Source organism: Strongylocentrotus purpuratus, unplaced genomic scaffold, assembly GCF_000002235.5.
Source record: "Strongylocentrotus purpuratus isolate Spur 01 unplaced genomic scaffold, Spur_5.0 spur5_scaffold_7, whole genome shotgun sequence".
Lineage (NCBI taxonomy): Eukaryota > Metazoa > Echinodermata > Echinoidea > Camarodonta > Strongylocentrotidae > Strongylocentrotus > Strongylocentrotus purpuratus.
In genome coordinates, this window is record NW_022145613.1 from 33,063,942 (window position 1) to 33,084,158 (window position 20,217).

Genomic DNA, 20,217 nt, shown 5'->3' on the forward strand with positions numbered 1-20,217 from the left:
TTTTTCTTTAATTTATGAACCAACAAATGAATGTGTTTGTTATTTTCATGATATTTTGAACCCCTAGAGGGTAAAAGAGGAAGCAGTGGTTTTTGATCGAAGGATAATTGTTTTATAGACCTTCAAACCTGCAAATGAATGTAAATGATGTTGTTTTCATGACTTAGTTTATAACCCCTTAAGGATAAGGACAGGAAATAGCGGTTATTGATAGCATGGTTATTTTGTCTTGACAGATTACCACGCTGGTGAACCACAAGGAGAAATCGAAGCGATCGGAGAAGACTTGCCGTGCCATCGAGCGTGTGGGTCAAGCTGTGCACCTCGCCGTGGAGAAGTTCGTCGCCGTGGGCGAGACCATAGCCAATGACAACTATGACATCAGAGAGGACATGACAGCTGCCTGCAGGGAGGCCAGACTTGCAGGTGAGAGGAGTTCTACTTGAGGGGGCAACCTCATTAGTAGTGGGTTGTACGAACCACCGTAGAATAGCCACCCGTGGAAAGATGTAGGTGGGACCATGGTTAAAGACCCGGGGAGACGGGTAATGGATGGGTAAGATGAGTTCTACTTGAGGAGGCATTGTCATAAGTAGGGAGAAACTTCCAAAGAATTCCCACCCATAGCTATTTGCCTGAATGATGTAGTTTGATTAAGATAAAAGATCTACATGTAGGGAAACAGACCGATAGGGGTAGTAACATGAGTTCTACTTGAGAAAGCAACCTCATTAGTAGTGGGGTATACAAACCTCCATAAAATGGCCACCTGTAGATGTGTGCCAGAGAGATACTGTTTTACCAAGATTAATGGTGTAGGAAGATCGGGGGATAAACAAAGTAAGATGAGTTCAACTCTAGGGGGCAACCTCAACCTCCATAGTAGTGGGGTTTACCAACCTTCATAGAATTGCCACCAATAGATGGTGGGTAGATGTGTGCCAGAATGATACGATTAAAGATCTGGAGAGACAGGTTAAGGGGTGAAGTTAGGATACCTCTTCACAAATTGATCATTAGTGGGATTTTAACCTTCATAAGTTGGCCACTTGTTGATGAGACAAAAAAGGTAGATTTACGAGATTATAGATCAAGGAGGAGATGTTCATTGTTCAGGGATTTTTACTTTCAGCGGCAACCATAATAGTAGCAGCATATACATGTATACAAATCTCTGTAAGGGCCACCCATAAATGTGTGCCAGAAAGATGTGTTTATTAAAAGCAAGTACCTAAGCATGAAGGCGAACGTTTAAACCAAGGGCTGATTGACTTTTAAAAACTTGCAGGCAATATCGAAATCGAATTATTTAATGTTTTATAACAGACTAAACATTAATAACTTTTCTAAAGGAACTGCAGAATTGTAAGTTTTCCCTAATAGTTACCATATCTTGCAACTAATGTCATGGGAGTAAAATGTCATAGCTTGACTTGACAGTAAGTTAAAATTCAAACAAAATTCCCTGACTGAGAGGCCTCACAGGCAAAGTTGTCTCATAGACTCTCTTTTTTTCTTTTTTTTGCCAAACGTCATCTATTTTTGACAAGGCTTCAAGTAGCGGGTCACGTAATAATTGCCCCTGCGTAACCTCATTAGTTCAGCTCTATATACTTCCAAATCTTGAGGCAAGACAAGGATGTGTGATGTCAAACACAAGATAGCTTCACACTCCAAGACCCTGTGTGTAAGAGGCGAGGACATGTCTGGAATGCCATATAAAACTCTTAAAGATGCATCGATGGAAAAAACTAAACTGTTCATACCCTTACCAAGTTTTGTAATTCTTGTTATGTATGTGAAAAATTGGTTTGTCCCGATTTATGTTTCTTGAGAACGTGACATATTAAAGCTTACATCTAAAAGTATTCAACAAAGGCCCCAATTCAACCTGTCCACCTTTCATTCTTGTGTTTAATGCCAAAAACACTCAAAAAATCTCAAATTTACAAGAGATATGAATAATTTAGTTGATAAGTGTAACTGTATTTTCAAGATACTTTTATTAGCCTTCATATTATCATTTTTTCAGGTGCATATGATGTATGTTGGATTAGTAAGATTTAAAAGATTTTTTGCACCTTTTTTTGGAGAATACTCCTACTAATGTGGAAAAAACTATGTACCGGGTATGCTTTTTGCGAATCCACCCCTCCCCTCCCATCAGAATGGAATTTTTATCATCAGTTGGCTTAGGTCTTCTGCAACATCTTAATATCATATTAAAATGCCTATCTTTTTTAAGTTTATGTATTTTGCAATAATTTACAATGATATACTCTTGAAATGGAGATGTTTTTTTAAACACAATTAGTGATTCTCTTGAGTTATTTGTGAAACAAGAATGTGCACTAGTCTTTGGGGAATATGATATCATTAGAGTATGTTTTATGAACTCTTGTCTGAGCATCTCCATGGTTACCGATGTTTCCCAAGAAAACTCATTTTTTGTTACCACCTGGTGGAGAGGTTGACAGGTACTGCGGCAGACCAGGCTGTACATGCAGTCTTTGTCCCTTGCAGACATCATTAGTTTACTTCCCCAAGCATTCACTGTCATATTCTTGAGGAAAGGCCAGTAGGAACGGATGAAGATGTACATCGTGTGATATTATTGGACCTTGTAAGGCCAAATAATTATCGCAATAGTAGTGAGACAAGTGAGACACGATCTTGCGGGCAACTCCATTAGTTCAGCGTCTATTGCTGGAGCCTTAAGGCAAGACTAGAGGACTGGGATCTACTTTTTCCTTCCACTTCTAATTCAGATAGTTTTCATTCCTTGTCAGAAGGAAATTTACAAGTATGTGGTACACCTTTGAAGTTTGCATTTATCTTCTTCCTTCTCAAAAGAAACCAGTTTTTCTCATTAATTTATTCCAGTATGAATCAATTACCACCCTTTACAATTTACCGTTACTATTATGTGAACATATCAGTTAGTGTGCTTCCAACGATAATTTTATTTTGTCTCGAGTTTATAGTCATTCGGTCTTTGATAATATTTTGCAATTGTCTGAAGTAGATATGAAATTACACACCTTCCCACACTCCAAGAAGCGTACATGTAATCTTGCACCCATTACGTGACCTCCTTTTCACCAAGTTTAATTTCCATACCTCAAGCTTCATTATTCTGTACTTGTACTCTATTGTTTACGTATAAAGTAATGTTTTAACTAGTTAATATTCACCGTCACCAGATCTGTAGGTCAGTTTACGTTTATAATAGGATTTGTCCTAAATCTCCTGAGAAAGATGGATGTTGTGCATGAACTGGTGGCAACGGTGGGATTTTGGCACACTTTGTATATAGAGATTCATTTCGGTTCATTTTTTTTTGTCAGGGTAGAAACTAGATGCTCTGTATATTATTACCCTAGGTAGTTATTATGAAAATGAAACTGTAATAATAATATTCTGCTTTTATATAGTGTTTAATACATCTATGATGTCGCTAAGCAGGGACACTCCGATTTTGACTAGTAGAAAAACGGTTGATAATTAATTGATCGTAATTGATGATAATCTAAGCTGACTGTTTTCTGAGTGAAATTTCCGGGATGGAAGATGTGATGTCGGTAGTAGTTCATGTCGGCATATATTACCAGGCACCTTCCAATTGTAATGATGTGTGATGGTTTAGTGGTAGACGATGGTACATGTGGAAACCTGCAGGTCCCAAGGTCGAAACTGAAGGTGACATGCTAGCTAGTGCCCATTGTAAAGCATAATTCTGTACAATCGAGACCCGCAGAAAGGACTTCAGGTTGTTTGGCTTAGCATGCTTTTTTGGCAGTCGTGTGAAATAGAATAATCAAAAACTTTAATAATCTTTATGCTCATCTGCACTAACTGATTGAAAACAGAGGGTTGGACATGGATCATGAAAACAATTATCATGACTATTCCTCTCTTTGCATATTGTATAGCGTTGTAAATCCTGCAAGCATACATCTTGCTATTTCTTTGTCATTAAGTACCTGATTAAATAGAACAACCTTACAAAGCCTCTGCTAATGCCCTCAGTTTGGGTGAACTTGCAAACTACTTTACAGATTGTGTGAACTTTTAAAGTAGTTTCCAGTCTCTCCTTATAACATTACAGATCCTCCGAGGTTGTTCTAAACTAATTTTTTTGCTTCCACCGCATTGGTTACACCTGTCTTCCAACTGAACGCTTTGGCAAGACGTCAGTTCCATCCATCGTTCACACATTATGCCTTCATTAACAGATCAATGAAGCAATCACTTATGGGTCAGCATATCATAACCAAATGAAGGATGTATAATCCCTGAGATGAGTGTTGTAAGCTTGAATGATTTCATCTTTCAGAACCCGAAGTGGGTCATCGGACCGTAACAGTTTTGTCATGGTGGCACAGATCTTAGAATAGCGGCTCTTGCTGCTTGGTGTTCTGGACACAAAGTGTCATTGCACCTGTACCATGTGTTGTTTAAGGAATTCTCAAATATTGGAGCACAAAGTTCACAAACTTTCCAGTTTCCTTGAAAGAAATGCTCTGAAATCAAGGTATCTATATGGTTGGAATATATATTGGGGGAAACAGTTTTTCAACTGAAGGTTTCAGGCCCTGTTATATTTGTATTACTGCTTTTTGAAAGATATAATCCTGTAGGCTGTGGATTTATAATATTTTATATGGAAAGGGACAAAGAAGCATTGTGGGTAATAATTTTAATCTGTACCACCTGAACAGCATTAAACAAAATTCTGAGTTCAACACCCAGTGATGCTGTATCAACAAAAAATGTCAATCAAGTGTCGTTTCTTGAGGCAATTGTTGAGTTCCCAGTCCTTCAAATGGGACTTGTATCAGGCTTCATGATTGCTTTCAGAATTTTCTGAAAATGATTAAAGGGTTGTACTTCAACAACTACATGTAAATAAGATACAATTGATGAATCAAACAAAAAAGGCATCTATTTTTGAGGGGGGGGGGGGTGCAAATATATGTATGAATGTTCTCTTCAATCATGAAACTGCAAATTATTAATTTTTGGATTGCTAAAAGCATTGGAGCCAGAGAAGTCTAACGTGATGAGAAAGGCAATAATACATGCACTGCATCAGGGTTTATTACTAAAAAAAGATGTGACTATTGATTAGCGATACCAGATGGCGAGGGAAATAATTTTGAATTCTGGAGGCAAACATACATGTCCTTGTATATTACCCCCCTTTTCCAGGGGCTTCCACATTTCAATTATTCATTGTTGCCTTGATTCGGAAGGAAAGGGGATCTTGCAGTGAATTAGGTTAGTTTTCAGACTAGATTAAACTCTGTCTTCAATGTCTTTCTTGGTTTGACTTTCAGCAGATGATATCACAAATAAGAGGAAAAAGTTGGTACGATCAAACATCTGTAGGTATTGTAACCAAATTGTCAAAATATAAACCTGTATCATCTTTTTGAGCAGCAACAGCAAGGGTGTTAGCTCATATACTTTGATACAGAGTTAAGGTTCTAGTGGCTCCAAACAGATGATGTGTTAGATACAGATGATATTCTTGTATATTATGTAACTAGTCTACTGTTACAACAAATAATAGACAAATATTATACACTGTCATATATCTGCAGAGCAAGTGATGGACTTTCAGATTCACAATTTCTTGTGTGTGGTTTTCTAAGTCCTGCATGTTGTACTGGTTTGAATACTTATTTAATTTTTTGACAGTTTATTCTTTGTGCAGTTTCTAGTCTATAGATACCATGTAGTTGTATTATTACAGTCTGAAATACAGGCTATGTCTGTGAATTTCTTACTTTCGAAATGCTTGATTAATAACTTATTTACTTTTTGTTTTCAAAGTACTTTAAGGCCTACATCTCCCAACCTACTGGTATTTATTTTCTAGAAGTTTAATCAAATTAGGGAGTCTGACGTCTAGCCTATCATTCCTTAAAAGGAAAATTTATTTGATCGCCTCGGGTTAAGGGGCGATCTCAAAAGTTAATTTCCACAAATTTGAATAAATCAGTCGCCACTGCTGTAACCACATGAAGACGAAGATAGCACATTTTGGGTGCCAGTTTGTATGCCTCATGGGCTTTATTGGAAGAGATACAGTTTCATCTCGTGCTTTTTAACCCTTAGGTTACCATGTGGGAAAGAAAGCACAAATGTGCTTCATGAGCTTCACGAAATTGAATATTCAATGAAAGCAGTGGTCAATATTATTGAAAATAGGCAGTGGAAAGGGGGCGGTGAGGTATAGTGCCTGGCGGGGAAAATGTTATTGTTTCTAGAGCAAGAAGTTGACTTTATTCTCCTTTTTTGTTGTTCAGTGCCTGAAAACTTGTTACTGGTAGTGTGTTACTGTGTTCATTATCTATGAAACAGAAAAGACCTCTATCGCTAATTTGTTTGCATGACTGCATTTTCTTCTCTTTTTAAAATGTACGTTGTTCCCTGCCCTTTAGCATTTCAACACATTATATCGTATTTCTTTTAACAAAATTGAGGGGGGGGGTTCTTCTTTTTTTCCATATAGCAATGTTTCTTTGGTTCACAATATCGATGATGATTTGTGTCCTTATCAATGTAAACTTTGGTTTTGCCCTCTCAGTTTCTGAACATTTGACTGTTTGTTTCATATACGTATTTCAATACAGTATAAGGAAACCTGCCTCCGGTTGCAGAGTTGTTTTTCAGCCAGCCAGTCTTTCTTTTTCCCCTCGTGTATTCCACAGAGCTAGGTGTCTAGTATTTCATTTTACTGTCACCAATCTGAATTCTCTATCTAAGTGCCTAAGACAGCCCCTGTCAGGGTCTATCTAAATATGTCTAAAATTCTGATGGATTAAAAACAACATTAATTCATTGGAATTGCAGTGGGATGTTGTTTATGAATTATACTTTATACAGTGTGCTCCCTGGTGTGTGGGTGTGTTTGTCATTGCATATTATTGTGTATAACTTTTTTTCTCTCTCCTCCCCTCTCTTTTTCTCCCTTTCTAAGTCTCTCTCTCTCTCTCTCTCTCTCTCTCTCTCACACACACACACACACCAGGGAAAAAATACTTTAAAAATTTCAGGGGCTACTTTTCAAGCTTGCTTGCATGAAAATAACACTCCTTTTTTGTTTTTTGCATTGAACTCTATGCAATTTTAGGGGGCTCTTTTATGACTTTCGGGGCTCTTTTTGGCATTTTGGGGGCTAATTTGCCCTGAGCCCCCGTGTATTTTTTTCTCTGACACACACACACACTCTTCCTCTCTTGCTCACTCACTCTCTCTCTCTCTTTCTCTCCTCCCCTTTCTCTTCACTCTTTGTTTCAATCTTTCAATCTGTCTATCCATCTATCTCTTATGCACTATCCGTCTCTCCATGACTTGCTCTGTCTCTGTCTCTTTTGCTCTTTGTATACTTCCAATATTTGCTTTTCCTTTTCTCATTTTTTTCTTCTGTAGGTCATTGCTATCTTTCTCACCTTCAATTCCAATTTTTCCCTTCTCTTTGCTGAGGGCTGAATACATGCAAGAACTTTATATTCCTTCTGTAATTTTCAATTGATAGAAATTTTTTCTGACTAAAAACAGTTACGTGAATGGCCGACGATTTTCCTAGAGGAGTGAAAATCTCCTGGGAAGGTTAACAAACTTTCCGCAAGTGTGGACGTAATGTTGTCTTTCCATATTCTGTTTAGACAGCTTGCTTTTGTCAAGGCAGAGAAGGACTTTCACCTGAATAATGGTGTCGGCACATTAAAGGGCAATATATTGGTTTTCATATGAATAAAACTCTCTTTCATGGCTTCTTCTGGGCAAATTTAGTGTTTCTTCATAATGTGTGTTAACTTCATGTAAATTATGAAAATAACTTTTGACTTGGAATTGGATTGAAATTTGTTATTTATTTCAATTTCATGGCAGCCAAAAGCTGAACTCCTAAATCTGTTTTTAAAGATAATGCATTCATTAAATTCAGGATACAGTATTCATACAATAGACGTGTGTAATCATAAATATACAAGGTAACCTAACAATGAGTCACTGAGATATTTGTGAGCAGCAGTAATTACAATCTTGGAAAGAGACCAACTATTAAACAGTTGTTACATCATGACTTCCCAGTGGTGCAATGACATTTAGGTTCAATTTAAATAGATCTAACCTCCCAGAGCAATAGAGAATGAGCACCGTGACAGTCATTCCAAGAAATTCCAATTTACTAAACAGCCCGTGCACCTTTAAGAAGTGTGCGACGGACGAACGTTGAAGGAGCACGGCAGAAACATGAAGGGCAGACATGTGCGAAAAATGTTTCATGTTTGATGAACCATAGATGATTTCAATTACGAGGTGCAGGCACTTCTTTTGCAATTGGTTTGGAGCTCCAGGATGGCATGACAAATTGCATTTTATCCAACTTCACAGCTTTGAATGGCTGCATCACCTGGCTCTTTTTCTCAGCGCCGAATCATGTTTGAGAATCATGCCTGATTAGAGCGCAATCAAATGGGTTTATATAGCTTTGCAGGTTAAGAGATCCAGTCCAATGGTGTGCTATATATTGTTGTGTGGTCCAAGGATGTGTGTATGATGAATACATCTTGAGAAAGAATTATTTTGAAGTTGACCATTCTTTGACTATACATCCACTTGGTACCTCATCCAAATTGTTAAAGATATGGTCTGGCACAAGGATGTGCAGATGATGAATATTCATTTTGAGAAAAAGTTTTAAGTTTTTATCGTTTGTTTTTTTACTACCGGTGTATCCATGCAACACAATGTCGAGTGTATAGTTGGTACATTATCCGAATTGTTAAAGATTTTATTTCAGCAATTAAACTAACAATTAAGACATCTGATCAACAGGGGAAACAATTTTTGTTTTCTTCTCTTTTGCCAGACACATGATACGCATGGCAAATGGTGTAGATAGAGCACGGCTTTTGTCACCAGTAATTTGTAATCAACAATTCTTAGAAATCAAGCTAAAAATATTTTCCCAATCCAGTCAAAACTGTGTTTCTTTAAGGAATGTACATGTAAACTACAATTGAAGACGAGCAAGAAGTATTTGTCCAGACTTTCTTTGAATACATGTAAATTGCATGTGTTGTTTGTTATTTAAAATGCTTTGCTCATTCAATATTCTAGATGTATAAAGGCCTATTCAGAAGGGAAGCCGCAAACCAAAAATTAGATAAGGTAGTTTGCTTCCAATTTCTGTATTAAGTTACAATACACAAATTGTTGTAGTACGCAGCAGCGGTTTGAGGTGGTTGAAATACTAATGACTGGTTTCGTAAACATGTCGTTTTTGTAAACATTCTTGGGATGTTCATATCTACTGAAGATAAAGTCATACCAGGCCTTAAATTAATCGACGGCCATCGACGGCCAGGCCGTCGATGCCCCTATGACTGGCCGCGGTGCCCTCCCAAAAAAAGATATATTCACGGCCAAAAAGGCCGTGCCCTTTTTTTCAAACTGGCCGACGTGCCTTTTTTTCCAACTGGACGTGCCCTTTTTATTTTAAATTTGCGCACATAAAACCACCAATTGCGCCCATAATCATCTAAAACTAGACGGCAAGGCGCAAGTGTTTTCCGTGAAAATGCGCCCATAAATTATTAGAACAGTAAAAATACACGAATCACGAACAGTTTGCCGCCCACGAGCTCTCTTCTAGCTTCGTATTTAGTGCTTTAATAAGGCGCAAGTGCCGTGAAAATGCGCCCTTTGTTATTATATAGGCAATGCGCTAGCGCACGTACGTACGTTCATATTATGCGATCGGATATGCATATGGTGCATGCTGTTGACGCACGCACGTACGTACAAATCGAAGGCCAGGATCAAGAAAACAAATCGTCAAATGGAGAAATAAACAAGCATTCAAATAGTCATTAGAGATCTGTCGAGGTTTGTTTGTAGGCCTAGTTTATTATTTTATCTCAAATAGAATTTAGAATGATCTTATTAATAAGTTAAGAACACCTACGATGTTCTCGATCGTAGTTACTCTCATTTTGCCACCAGCCGACCTCGCTTCAAAAAGCTACCCCGCCAGCTTCCCAAGACGAACGTTTCGAGTCCCGGTAAAATTCCGAGGGTGCATCGGTTTCGCTGGCAAACTTCCAGCCCGACAGCTTCCCACCAAAAGTGGCGAGAGTGTGTGTGCGAGGAACGATTTTGGTTTCGTGAATGCACGTTACGCAACTGAGCTGAGCGTGGCACTTATAGCTGTCGAATGTCTATAAGGACAATTTTTACATCTTATTGCATTAGTTAGGCCTATGTAGACCTTTCTATACAACAGTTAAAAAGATAATTTCTTCCAATTTGCTCCTACTACCGAGAGAGTGGCGTAAGGTTTGTGTGTGAGGTGCGATTTTGATTTTGAATACCCGGCCCGGTAAACTTGCCAATTAAGTCCTTCTGACTTTCGATGTTTGTGAAATTGACAATTTATTTATTCATTTGCTCATCAATATTTTTAGTTACTTTAAAATACTGTTTAATGTGCAAGTTTGATGTTCTTAATCAATCTTTCCTGTTCATATTGTTAAGATTAAAAAATTATTAAATTGATCGTTCGATCTATTCACATTATGAAATTAACATTTGTAGACTCTCTTTGAACTTATGATTAGATAAGCGGCCTATCTGTTTTTGGAAAATTGCCCCTTGCTCTGGTAAATTCCCGTGGCAAAGGGCAACTTTAAAAAAAAATTGCCCCTTGCTCCTGGCTGCTAAATCTAAGGCTTGCGGGCCGCCGCCTTGTTTGCAGGCGCGTAGCCAGAGTTTGGTGTTTGGGGGGGCACATACATGTAATCGATCGAGGTCAAAAAAAGGGGTCTACAAAATTTCAACCGATCCTGGAAATAACCCCCCCCCCCCCCCGTGTGGCTACGCGCCTGCTTGTTTGTATGTACCGTAGACCTCTATACATTCTGTGAAGAAGCTGGTGCTAAAAGTCATGGGAAATTGATCCTGCACAAGTTTCATAAAATACACATGACATCTAACAAAAATAGAATCAATTTTTTTGGCCTCATACTCGATGCCCTTTTTGTAAAATATTTTGGCCTCGATGCCCTTTTTGTAAAAATATTTTGGCCTTGGTGCCCTTAAAAATATGAGGTACTCGAGGCCAAACTGGCCTTGCCCTAAAAATGACGAAATTTAAGGCCTGTCATACGATTGTGAAAAATAGATTACTTGTAAATGTGAACACATCGTGTTCTTGAGTGGCATTAATACCTAAGGCAAAAGGATACGTTCACACTGTGCTGTCCAGTCAGAGCAGCATAGTTTATATCAGTTCTGTTGATATATTAGTTGATTACACAGGAAGAAAAAATAACATCTGTTCAGAAAAACTATTAAATTGACATAAATCATACTTAGGGACGATGGGTATCAATGTTAGAAGATATGTTCATATTTAATGCTGGCCAGTCAGGCTAACTATGCTACATTTCCTGCATCAGTTGGCTTTAATTACAGAAAAAGTGGGTATTTATAGAAAAATGTTATACACATCACAGCCTTAAGTTGCATTGGGTACCAGTTTAACCGGTTATGTTCACACGATCTACTGGCCATTCAGACCATCTAGACCGTCGACGCATCATTTCCTGTACCGGTTGGCATTGATTAGTTGATTAAAGTGAGATACATTATGTCCGCGGGGCAGGCGGAACCGGGGGAATACGCAGATCCGGTCTTGGGATGTAATTGTCCGCACCGCTTAAGGGTCCCTCATCATTAAATCAGATACATGTTGGATGTTTTGTCGGCTATGTTTGATACTGGATTTGATAGGCCTGTTCACATAAAGGGAGTGATTTGGATCATTGCAATTTTGTTAATAGTGTAATTTATCAATATGAATATTCACACAAAAAGAATAGTTGTATTAAACTTACAAAACCCTTTTTGCACTCCAGTCACAGCAAAAAAGGCCAACTGCAGACAGATAACAAGTCGGAAAAGATTTACTTAACCCTGAATGGTTCGTTTGGAGTCAATCAGGAGTTGGTTTGCCAATGTGACTAGGGTATCTACCAGAAAAAGATGAGATGTGAAATGATTTCACATGTGAATAGATTAGATTTTATTCTGTAACTATCAAGTGAGGGAAATAAATCTGAAGAATTTTTCCTCAAAAGACAATATTTTCACAATTTTTTGGAGGGTTGACTTTATGAAGATTCAATGTGTTAGTCATAGATTACTGTTGAAGCCAGTAAAAAGCTTTCATACGGTCTGTAGATGATAATTTAATGGAAAATTCATGACAGGTGCATTACATTACAGCATTCTTTTGAGAGTCTGTCACCAAATGCTCATCATTGCTGAAATTCTTCGGATTAATTTGATTTTGCTGAGCATTCTAACCCACTTCTGATGTGATGTTTATTGATTTTTTTTCTCTCATAAAAATGAGACTTATCTGTCAGTCTAGCTTTCTCTGTCCCTCTCTCTGTGTCTCTGACTCTGACCAACTTTTCTCTGTCTGTCTGTCTGTCTCTCTGTCTCCCTCTGTCACTCTCTCTGTCTCTCTCCGTCTCTGTCTCTCTTGTGGACTGTCTCTCTCTCTCTCTCTGTCACTCTCTATGTCACCTTATCTCTCTCTGTCACCTACTCACTTTCTGTCTATGTTTACCGGTATATGTTTCTCTGTCTCTTTCTGCTTCTCTCTTTCTCTCTTGTTTTCTCCCCCCCCCCCCTCTCTCTCTCTCTCTCTCTTGTTTCCCCCCCCCCCCTCCTCTCTCTCTCTCTCTCTTGTTTTCTCCCCCTCTCTCTCTTTCTCTCTTGTTTTCTCCCTCCCATATTTTTTTTCCTGGTAGCGGATTAAATGAGAAACCTTCAAATATTTGCTTTGCTCGTTATAGAATTCCAGATTGATCATGCTCCTATGCTGTCTATATCCCACCCCTCCCTCCCTCCCTCTTTCTCTTTTCCTGTATCTTTCTCTCACTATTTCTCTCTTTGTCTCTCTGTTTTCTGTGTCCCTCCCCATCCTTTTTACTTTCTTTCTTTTACTCTTCCTATCTTGACAATTTGTATTTACTCTTGAGTTTCTTCAGACATCGTGAGGACTTGTTAAGATCTTGAAACACTTTTTTCCTTCAATTTTATTCACCCGAGGAAAGGAAAGAAAACAACTAACATTAACTTTACTTTGGATATATAAAGTACACTCCCCTTGTCAATTATTAGCCAAGTAGACATTTATATTTCCAAAGTCCTCTATTTTGACATTTCAAGGCTTTTTAGAGGCTACTACACATCATACCTGCTTGTCAGCACTTGAATGTGCCCTTGAAAGTTCATGTATGTTGTCAGTTCAGATCCAGAAGGGCGTTAAATCCATGTCACATACTAGTGCAAGGTGTCGGCTCAGAATCAGAAGGATGTTTAATAAATCTCTGTCAAAGTGTACAAGTCAATGCTCTTTGGACTCCCAGCAGATGAAGTGTACTTTACTTGTGTCACGGCATGATATGTGCCGAGAGCCAGAAGGGCATTAGTTCATATCTTATAATACAAATTTGACACCCTTCTGGCTCCTAACAGTACTCTCCATACAACTGGGGTAAGACTTGATGAGGCATGTTTTACCCAATTAACAGGATTACTTTATGAAGTGGGGTACATTTCTATGAAATAATAAATAAATAGGAGGTATACCCCTTAATCGGTTACACTAGTATGCAAGACTACTGTATTAGTATAGTAGAGTTGTCGTGGTCTAGCGGATACGTCACGGGACTGTGGATCACATGGTTCGTGGTTTGAGTCCCGCAGCGACACTAATGTCCTTCGACATGACATGAATCTACCTTTGCTACTCTCCACCCAGGTGAAGCAAATGGGTACTACCCGGTAGGAAGAAATTCCCTTATTGCTTTAGCATCTTATTATGGCAGCTTAGCTACAGCCGGGGTAATAATCTGATACCTTGTATTGGGCACAGTAAAGTATATTCATGAAGTGGCTGTGCTAAATAAATTGACTTATTATTATTATTAATATTCAATTCTTGCAAGGTTACCTTTTGATTTTTCTTTTAAAGAACGATTTTATCAAATCCATTAATCTTGTCATTTTTTTGTTTTTGTCTACATATAGGAAGTAACATTGCCAAGCTGACTGATGTATCATATGATGCGACGGGACAGATGACCAGCCCAGCCGGAAAGGGTAACATGGTTCGTGCAGCCCGAGGTCTTCTATCGGCCATTACAAGGGTCTTGTTGATGGCCGACAAGATTGTTATCAAGCAGATATCGCAGTCCAGAAATAGGGTAAGTATCTACATTAAGATGTGTGCTTTTCTTTGTTTGGTTGTTGCTGTTTTTCATCAACAGTATTTCAAATTAAACAAATGGCAAGGGGAGGGTCTGACATTTTTTCTGGGCTTTATTTTTTACAAAGATAAGGTAACAAAGATAAAATGTAGCAGTCTCTTCTGCCATTGTTTCATCCCAAGTTCTATGTGGTCTGTCTCTTGATCTCATGAGTCTATTTGAACTTAATATTGAATTGCTGTCGAAATATCAAAATATGTACTTATCAAATTCCCATGGAAATATTTAAGCATTTATTCAATTCCCATCATCTCTGGATTCTATTGTGAAGTATCGGTATGTGACTGTGGCATTCTAGCTGCTTAGAATTGAAGATTTCTCTCATTTGATGTAAATGAAAATCAGAAATGAGCTCTGATTCATAAAACTTGTTTTCAATGAAAAGTAGATTCTGAAATGATTGATTTGAGCAGCTGAATTAATTGCATTGTTTGCCACGGTTTATGTGCACATTTATTATAAATCTGTGACAGTTGTTATTTTCAGAAACAGGGCATAGGTTCAACACGTGGGCAGGACGTGACTTTAAATGATATTCCTGAACAATTTTGCAATAAATCAGAATGTAAGTTTGCAATAAAAAATTGAAAATATCATAAAGCTCATTGAATATCATATCTTTTCTCCTTATTTTCTAGGTTTCAAACAGCTTAGAGCGTATTGACAAGACGAGGAGTTTCACAGAGTTTGTTCAATGCTTCAGTCAGTTTGGCCGAGAAATGGTGGAACTAGCTCATCTAACAGGAGATAGACAAATAGTAAATATAAATTGCTCTTTTATTCAGTATCTCTCTCTCTCTCTCTTTCTTCTTTTTCTCTGTCTCTCTCTGTCTCTCTCTGTCTCTCTCTGTCTGTCTGTCTCTCTCTCTCTCTCCTTCTCTACATCCCCTCCTCTGTCTGATTCTCCTCTGTCCCTTCTATTTCCCCCTCCCTCCCAGCTATCTCAATATCTCTCTCTATCCCATTCCCTCTCTCTCTCTCTCTCTCTCTCTCTCTCTCTCCCATTCCCCCTTCATTTTTCTCTTTCTTTCATTCATTTAAATCTTCTCACTCTCTCTTTCTATGTCACTCTTTCTTTCTTTCTCCTTTGCATTGCCATTTGTATTTTTTCTTGTCGTTTTCAAAGTCTTTATACCATTAATACCTTTTCATGTCAGAACTGAAGCTAATAGGTTGTAACTGCATCTACAATATTTAAATTTGTGTCTGTAAATATGTACCCTTTTTGGGGGGGGTGGGGTGGCTACTACATCAATTTTTCCTCACTTTATTAGTGCATTCTTCCATTCATTATTTAGTTTTGCTCATTTAATGTATATATCTGCCAAGAAAAGACAGATTGTTAGGTGTGACTGGTGTTTGATCATTTATTTCTTTCAGGATTTAAAAGATGAGAGAGCAAAAGCCAAGATGGCGTGCACCCGATCAACCTTAGAGAAGTCTACCACAATGCTGCTGACATCATGTAAGGTAAGGAAGGAGAAGGTATCCTCAACAAAATGCAAAGTTCCCACCTTTTCTTGGAAATCAGAGAGAAAAAATTGGGAAATGTCATCCCTTTTTTCAGCCTAAGTCTGTGGGCGAGTTGCTATCCTACATGAACGTCAAATTCCTCTCTTTGATGTTTTTTTTATTCCTGTTTAATGTGTTTGTTCATAGAAACATTTTTTTTCTTTGGGAGGGGTGGGGGGGGGGGGTCAGAGTTCTAAAAACTGTAAACAGAAAAATAAAAGTGTCCGTCTGTTTAACAGGTTCATTGTAGGCAACAACTTTTAAATGTCAAAAATTGTCAAACTGTTAACCAGTTAAAAACTTGTCTTTCGACACATTTATTCAAAATTGCTTTTGATGATTAAGTTACTTTGTTCACATTGATGTGTTTTTCATATGCATTGTAATTTGTAGGTTAATTTGCACTTTTTTTGTTTTGTTTAATATGTAATTGTTTATCAGTCTATTTTGTTTGTTATGGCGTGTAGAGACTTCGGTGGTAAGCGCTTTATAAGTAACTTTTTTTTTTATTATTATTATTATTAACAATGATATCTTGGAGTGAACTGTTGAGGGTGCCGATCTGTTTTTAAAGTGATATCGGCTTGGCTTTAGTGTTTGGATATATGTCAGAATAGAGTCTGTTTGTGCACACTAACCAATACCCAATTCCACTTATAGCGCTTAGAGACTTCGGTGTTAAGCGCTTTATAAGTAACGTTTTTATCATTATCATTATTATTATTGATATGATTTTAATCCCATTTGATTTTAATCCCATTTATATTCCGATCCTCACCAGACGTGCCTTAGACATCCAGAATGTGATCCAGCCAAGAAGACGCGTGACTCAGTCTTCATCAACATGAGAAAAGCTCTGTCCAACGTGAACGACATCATCTACGACAAGTACGACAACAAGCGCCTCTCCTCGCACTCTTCCCCTAACGGCATTACATCGTGGCCTAACATGCACAGTATCATGCAGGAGTTACATGTAAGTATTGGTGTTCTGTTTGTTTCTACGTACTGCATGCAGAGAGTGTGACTGGTCTCTTTTTATGCGTATTTTTTCATACAGACAGCAAAATAAACAGAATACAACTCTATATCAGCAGGTTTCTTTGAAATAGGAGGCAGTGACTTCTTAGATAGTTCAGTAGTGGGTCTAGTAAAGTTCTTGTATCATTAAGGATTTATTATATTTAATTATCTAGTCCCACCATGGAAAGGACTTAAGTTGGGTTACTGTAAGTATGCTAGATATAAATAGAATGCGCTGGTCACGTGATTATGCTGACTGCTGTACATTACTGGCTCATATGCACATTATACAGGCACTTAATTTGTGTTTCTTTTAATAATGCAAAGCCAAGTAAAAACCTATGATAGTGGTCCAATGCTGATCTGTAGAATAAAAATAAAGCTTTAGGTTGATCTGTGAGAAGCGGCTTGTACAACCCTATAATCAACATCTTGCTATTTTCTCATTTGAATTTGAGTTATATTTGAATAATCTACTTCCGTCTCAGGACCTGGTTGAAACCTCCAAGGTAACTCTTGCGGACGAACCGACAAGAACAAAGATGCAGCTAGCCATGGACCTCCTCGTCGACACCACACAGGACTTCACCGACTCGGCCTACACTTCCCACGAACACAGAGAGAGAATACTGACCCTATGTGAAAGGGGTAGGGCTAATCTGACAGCACTCAATGACCATGGCAGAACGATAACACACGTAAGTCAATGATGAAAGTCAGAAATGTGGACATGCGCAATATCTGAAAAAGATGGAAATACTGAAATGTTAAATGACTTGCATGATGTTTGAGAAATATGAAAACGTCAGACATGAACCTAAAGATTCTACCTAGATACAAGTTTCACTTGAACATAGAGAGTCAATACTGACCACATGTGAAAGGGGAAAGGCTAATCTAATAGCACTCAATGACCATGGCAGAACAATAACACACATACAATACAATGCGCAATATCTGAAAAAGATGAAAATATTGTTCAAAATCAAAGAGATTGTGCCTACATGCACGGTGTATACTTGACATGAACATAGAGAGAGAATACTGACCTTATGTGAAAGGGCCATCTTGTGACTTTATATTACTATGGTAATAGTGTGATAATGCACATGAGTCAATAATGATAGTCTTAAATGTAGAACAAACTTGCACAGTATTTGACAGAGATGGAATTGCTTTCATGAATTTCCAAGAGTGTTGGTTGTTCATTAATCTTGCCCCCTATTAAACAAATCCCTGAGAAAAAGTAATGGCAATGATACTAGAAAAGGTTAAAAACACATATTGGCACAATCACTGAACCATAAATAGCTTCATTGCGTTTGTCTTCCATCATCCTTGGTAAACATAGATATGGTTACCTATTACATTTTTATATCTATTCCAACTTCCTCGCTGAAAATATGTGAACACCTGCCCAATTTCCTCTCGTTGGATATGTGATGTTTCCTCCCTCATTCTCCATGTCATGTAGCTATCTGAGCAATAGATGGTCCATGTCTGACATGTGTTTTCACCCGTCCCCAATCTCTCTATCGGATGCACCAATCTCATCAGTAATCAATACATTGCTGTGTTCCAACTTGCCGTTTTATTGTTAGTGTTTTCAAACCGTAACTAGATTTTGACAAATAATTTAATTTTTGATAAAATTAGGTTGCGCCAAAGTGCTTGAACATTTTTTCTGATCACAATCACTCTAGGCTATCAATCTCACCAAAGATATAAGGTTTAGGCTTAAAGGTAGGATTAGGATTAGAATTGAGATAGATTAGGATTTGGATTAGGGTTAGGTATAGTGTTTGGTACAGGGTTCAAGTAAAGAATTCCATTAGTGTAGGAATTTTATCTGGAGCAAATGTCGCAGGAGCATATATCATGGAACATAAATTTATCACAACTTTGGGGTGTATTATCTTTTGAATAGGTGCCTTTAATAACTTGAAGTATTTAGACAAAATTAAATTGGGTTTGTGTATTAGTTAATGTTTGTCATTCGTACTTGGGGTAAGGACTATCCCACAAAAGGGGTGTAAGTTTGGTTTAATCCTGAGCTTCTAGCCCGTAGGGATCGGGAAAGAATTACATGGCCCCCTGAAGGAGGTTTAATATAGTCTGATAGATGTAAGTAGGTAATACGTGTTGACCGGTGTGAAGAATGATGGCCATGCGGTGTTAAATGAACTGTATGAGCACCCCAAGACAGCTAGAACAACAAGGAATGTTTTGATACCCTGAAGGCTTGAGGAAAAAATTCAATACCCCTAATGAGAACTGCCCCGATGGACGCCCAATGACAAATACCTGTTCACATGTAATTAGAAATGTATTAGACCAAATGAGCATTGGCGAATTGGGGGGGGGGGGGGGTAGGGCATTGGCCGATACTTGTAACCCCCCCCCCCCCCTTAATCCACCAGTGTCTCCCATTTCAAACCAATGTGTCATTCATTGACCTTAAGTACACAAAGTAAAATGTGCCCCTCTTCTAAGATGAACCTACAATTTAATTTACTTTTTTTTGGGGGGTGGGGGTAATTTTGCCCCCACTTTTACAAAACCCTGCATCTGCCCCTGCAAATGAGAGCACTGCCCCAGAGATATTTTGAAAGCAATATAGATTTTTTGTTACATGTAACAGTTATTTGAGAAACGTATTGGAAAGCGTTGAGATCATCTTGTGAGAACGCCCCTGACAAATAACCCCTAGGTCTTGGAAATCTAGGAAATGACTTCCCTCTAATTTCCTCTCCACCTTGCTTGCTTGTAAGAAAAGTAATCGAACAGACAAACTTTACTGCTTGTTAATTGCTTCATTTGAGCTCTATATCTATCTTTAGAAACCTCTCAATTTTACAGATGGCTTAAATGCTAATATTCCAACTATTTTTTTTTTACAAAGTTCCTTTTCTGTTTCCTTTTATATGTTCCACTGAAAGTGAAAGTTTCTGTGCCTCATGCATTTTCAGTCTAGATACATGCATGTCCCTTTGCTTTCAAAGAAAGCTGCAGATGGTATATCAAAAGCTGAATTTCATGAAAATCTCATTACCGGTATACAATCTCGGTTTTTGCTTTAACTTTAATGCAGGTATAAGCCTGTGTGCTTAAGAATTAAGATGCAAAAGATCTATCTGGAATTTAATGTACATTTCACAGGGAAGTTGCATTTCTTTTTCTTTTCCTTGACTTTATGGCAGACATAAACTTTTTTATATTTTGTTTACAAAATATGAGAAATTATTTAACCTGAAGCAAAATTCAAATAGGTATGGTTAATTCACCCACCTTTTCTCACATTGCCTCATTGGAAACACATAGA

The 20,217-nt window shown here is 37.9% G+C and overlaps 1 protein-coding gene across 2 annotated transcripts in view; it reads left to right on the forward strand.

Moving 5' to 3' along the window:
- The first annotated feature begins 239 nt into the window (after window positions 1-239).
- LOC576107 (alpha-catulin) overlaps window positions 240-20,217 on the forward strand; it is a 33,774-nt gene continuing 13,796 nt past the window's right edge. For both annotated transcript variants that reach the window (XM_030974197.1, XM_030974198.1), the window contains exons 1-6: window positions 240-426; window positions 14,122-14,297; window positions 14,999-15,118; window positions 15,741-15,830; window positions 16,654-16,848; window positions 17,384-17,593. In XM_030974197.1, the coding sequence (XP_030830057.1) occupies window positions 393-426; window positions 14,122-14,297; window positions 14,999-15,118; window positions 15,741-15,830; window positions 16,654-16,848; window positions 17,384-17,593 (825 nt within the window). In that variant the 5' untranslated portion in view covers window positions 240-392. The remainder of the gene's footprint in view (window positions 427-14,121; window positions 14,298-14,998; window positions 15,119-15,740; window positions 15,831-16,653; window positions 16,849-17,383; window positions 17,594-20,217) is intronic.